The sequence below is a fragment of the Nicotiana sylvestris genome, chromosome 8 (genome assembly GCF_000393655.2).
Source record: "Nicotiana sylvestris chromosome 8, ASM39365v2, whole genome shotgun sequence".
Taxonomy (NCBI): domain Eukaryota; kingdom Viridiplantae; phylum Streptophyta; class Magnoliopsida; order Solanales; family Solanaceae; genus Nicotiana; species Nicotiana sylvestris.
This window is the reverse complement of record NC_091064.1, coordinates 144,037,505-144,041,188: the sequence shown is the minus strand read 5'-3', so window position 1 is coordinate 144,041,188 and position 3,684 is coordinate 144,037,505. Positions and strand designations below refer to the sequence as shown.

The 3,684-nt window shown below is 43.0% G+C and overlaps 1 protein-coding gene across 1 annotated transcript; it reads left to right on the top strand.

The window, feature by feature from the left end:
* Window positions 1–2,370: 2,370 nt before the first annotated feature.
* On the top strand, window positions 2,371–3,347 carry LOC138875783 (uncharacterized). The gene is made up of 2 exons (XM_070154650.1): window positions 2,371–2,847; window positions 3,273–3,347. Exons 1-2 carry the CDS (start codon window positions 2,371–2,373, stop codon window positions 3,345–3,347), a joined length of 552 nt encoding a protein of 183 aa, XP_070010751.1.
* Window positions 3,348–3,684: the final 337 nt, after the last annotated feature.

The window sequence follows — 3,684 nt, the reverse complement described above, 5'->3', positions numbered from 1 at the left end:
CCGATACACCACATGGTTAGCTAATGTAGTTCCCGTGCCAAAGAAAGATGGGAAAACTAGAGTGTGTCGACTATCGAGATCTGAATAAAGCAAGTCCCAAAGATAACTTTCCTTTTCCAAACATCCACATACTCGTTGACAACTGTGCCAAACATGAGATACAGTGTTTCGTGGATTGTTATGCTGGATATCATCAGGTCTTGATGGATGAAGAAAATGCGTAAAAGGCAGCCTTCACCACACCCTGATGCACCTATTGTTACAGGGTTATGCCTTTTGGTCTGAAGAACACCGGGGCAACGTACAAGAGAGCTATGACTACCATCTTTCATGACATGATGCACCAAGAAATCGAGGTGTATGTGGATGATGTGATCATTAAGTACAGAACACAGGATGACCATGTTCGGGACCTGAGAAAGTTCTTTGAGCGTCTGCGCAAGTAAGATTAGAAGCTAAACCTGGCTAAATGTGCATTTGGAGCTCCGTCTGGGAAACGTTTGGGATTAATCGTCAGTCGGAGGGGGCATTGAGCTAGATCCAACGAAGATAAAGTCTATTCGGGATTTGCCTCCTCTGAGAACCAAGAAAGAGGTTATGAGTTTGTTGGGAAGGTTGAATTACATCAGCCGATTCATTTCTTAGTTGACTTCCACATGTGAGCCCATATTCAAGCTTTAGAAGAAAGATGTAGCGATTAAATGGACCGATGAGTGTCAAGAAGCCTTGGACAAAATCAAAGAATATCTGTCAAATCTACCAGTCTTGGTCCCACCTGAACCTGGGAGGCCTTTGTTTTTGTACCTGATAGTCTTGGAGAATTCCTTTGGCTGTGTCCTCGGGCAACACGATGTGACCGGGAAGACAGAGCATGCAATCTACTATTTGAGCAAAAAGCTCACAAGTTACGAAGCCAAATATACCCTTTGGGAAAGGACTTGCTCCGCCCTAACTTGGGTCGCTGAGAAGCTCAGGCATTACCTATTGGCCTACACGACTTATCTCATCACCAGGCTGGACCCGCTGAAGTACATATTCCAAAAGCCGATACCCACAGGGAGGTTAGCAAAATGGCAAATCCTACTCACTGAGTTTGACATAGTCTATGTCACCCGCATGGCAATAAAAGCCTTAGCTTTAGCAGATCACCTGGCTGAAAACCCTATTGATGATGAATACCAACCTTTGAGCACTTACTTCCCAGACGAGGAAGTAAATTCAGTTGAGGTAACATCAGAAGACACCAATGCATGGAAAATGTTCTTTGATAGAGATGTAAACGCAAAAGGTGTCGGAATTAGGGAAATCTTGATCTCACTCACTGGTCAGCACTACCCAGCCATAACCCAGCTTCAGTTTTCCTACACAAACAACACTGTCAAGTATGTGGGCATGAATATGGCAATCGATCAAGATGTGAAAGAATTGATAATCATGGGAGATTCAGATCTGATTATCCGACAAGCTCAGGGTGAATGGGAAACTCGGGATGTCAAGCTTATTCCATACAGGCAACATGTGGAAGATCTTAGCAAACGGTTCAAGTCAGTCAAGTTCAGATACATTCCACGATTTCACAATGCATTAGCTGATGTACTCGCTACTTTGGCCTCGATGTTGCCATATCCAGGCAATATCCACATTGACCCATTGGAAATCCAAATCCGGGAAAGGCATGGTTACTATAATACGGTTGAGGTGGAACCAAATGTTCAGCCATGGTATCATGATATCAAGAGATTTCTGAAAACAAAAGAATATCCTGAGCAAGCCAATGGAGACCAAAAGAGAACCATTAGAAGGCTTGCCAATGGTTTCTTCTTGAGCGGCAAGGACTTGTACAAAAGGACTCCAGATCTCAACTTGTTATGATGTGTGGATGTTGAAGAGGCCGGAAGAATCATGCATGAAGTGAACGTAGGAGTGTGTGGACCCCACATGAATGGATACATCCTGGCAAAGAACGGTGACCTGATTCATGCACCACCTATAGAACTACATCCTATGTCAGCACTGTGGCCGTTCGTTGCCTGGGGTATGGATGTCATTGTGCCAATCAAGCCAAAAGCTTCAAATAAGCATAAATTCATATTGGTTGCCATTGATTACTTCACAAAATGGGTTGAGGCAGTCACTCTCAAAGCTGTCACTAAAAAAGCAGTGGTAGACTTCGTGCACTCCAATATCATCTGCCATTTTGGTATTCCTGCAACTATCATTACGGAGAATGCTGCGAACTTGAATAGTCACTTGATGAGGGAGATATGTGAGCAGTTTAAGATCACGCATCAATATTCTACCCCTTATCGGCCCAAATCTAATGGTGCTGTTGAATAAACAAACAAGAACATCAAGAAGATTCTGAGAAAGATGATTCAAAGTTCGAGACAATGGCATGAAAAGTTGCCGTTTGCATTATTGGGATATCGCACATCTGTGCGCACATCAGTCGAAGCAATACCCTATCTACTGGTTTATGGCACTGAAGCCATAATACCCGCAGAGGTTGAAATTCCATCTCTCCGAATAATTGTTGAGGCTGAAATTGAGGATAGTGAGTGGGTCAAGACCCGTCTAGAGCAGTTAACCCTGATTGCCGAAAAACGGATGGCCGCAGTTTGCCACGAGCAGTTGTATCAACAAAGAATGGCCCGTGGCTACAACAAGAATGTGTGGCCTGTGAATTTTCAAGTGGGGCAACTTGTTTTAAGATGTATTCTCCCTCATCACAAGGAAGCAAAAGGAAAGTCCACTCCCAACTGGAAGGGCCCATATATTATCAAAATATTGTTTCCGAAAGGGGCGTTGTACCTGAGAGACATTGAAAGAAATGACCCTGAAACAACTGTAAATGCAGACGTGGTCAAAATGTATTATGTTTAACTCTTTTGCGGTACCAATATTATCCGATTGGGATGACGAAGGCTTTAATTCTCACTACCCCAAACACTTCAACCCTTTTGCTAACCCTTTGAGCTGGTTACCTTTCTTTGATTTTCCTCTCTAGAACCTGAAACGTTTGTAAATAAAAAATCAAATCAAAATCAAAAATAAAACTTCCTGAACTACGTTCGACTTGATTCCGAAAGGATACGTAGGCAGCCTCTCTCTGGGGTTCAGTCACACCAAAACAAAAATCCACATTTCCCCAAAAGTTGAAACTGGGGCAGAAGTTACAATGGTTCGGCAATGATCCCGCCTGAATGGTTCCAAAGTTGTAATTCAATCCAAATTCTTTTTACCCCTAATCCTGTTCAAGTCCTTCTGAGCAGTCGGTGAGAATGTTCAAGAATCAGAGAATGCGGTTGCTTGGAACTGATGCCATAAGATTGAGAGAAACAAAATGAGAGAGTCTTATTGGTGAAAACCCACACGGGCACTGTAAGGCGATGGTAAGCCGAGAAATTGAAAATGAGAGAGTCGTGTTAGTGAAAACTCGCAAAGAGCACTATAAGGCAACGATGAGAAGACAAATGAGAGAGGTCAATTGGTGAAAACCCACAAAGGGCGTCGTTGGTAATCCATTTTTACGCATTGAATCTATAGTAATAATTTATTATGACTTGTTGTTTCACTCATTTGGGGCTGCTCATGGCCATTCTGATGCACAAGGGAAAGTCCAGTGGCTTTTCTCCTTGTAAATCACAGGAATTGATTGGAGAGGTGGACAAAACACATCCAGGA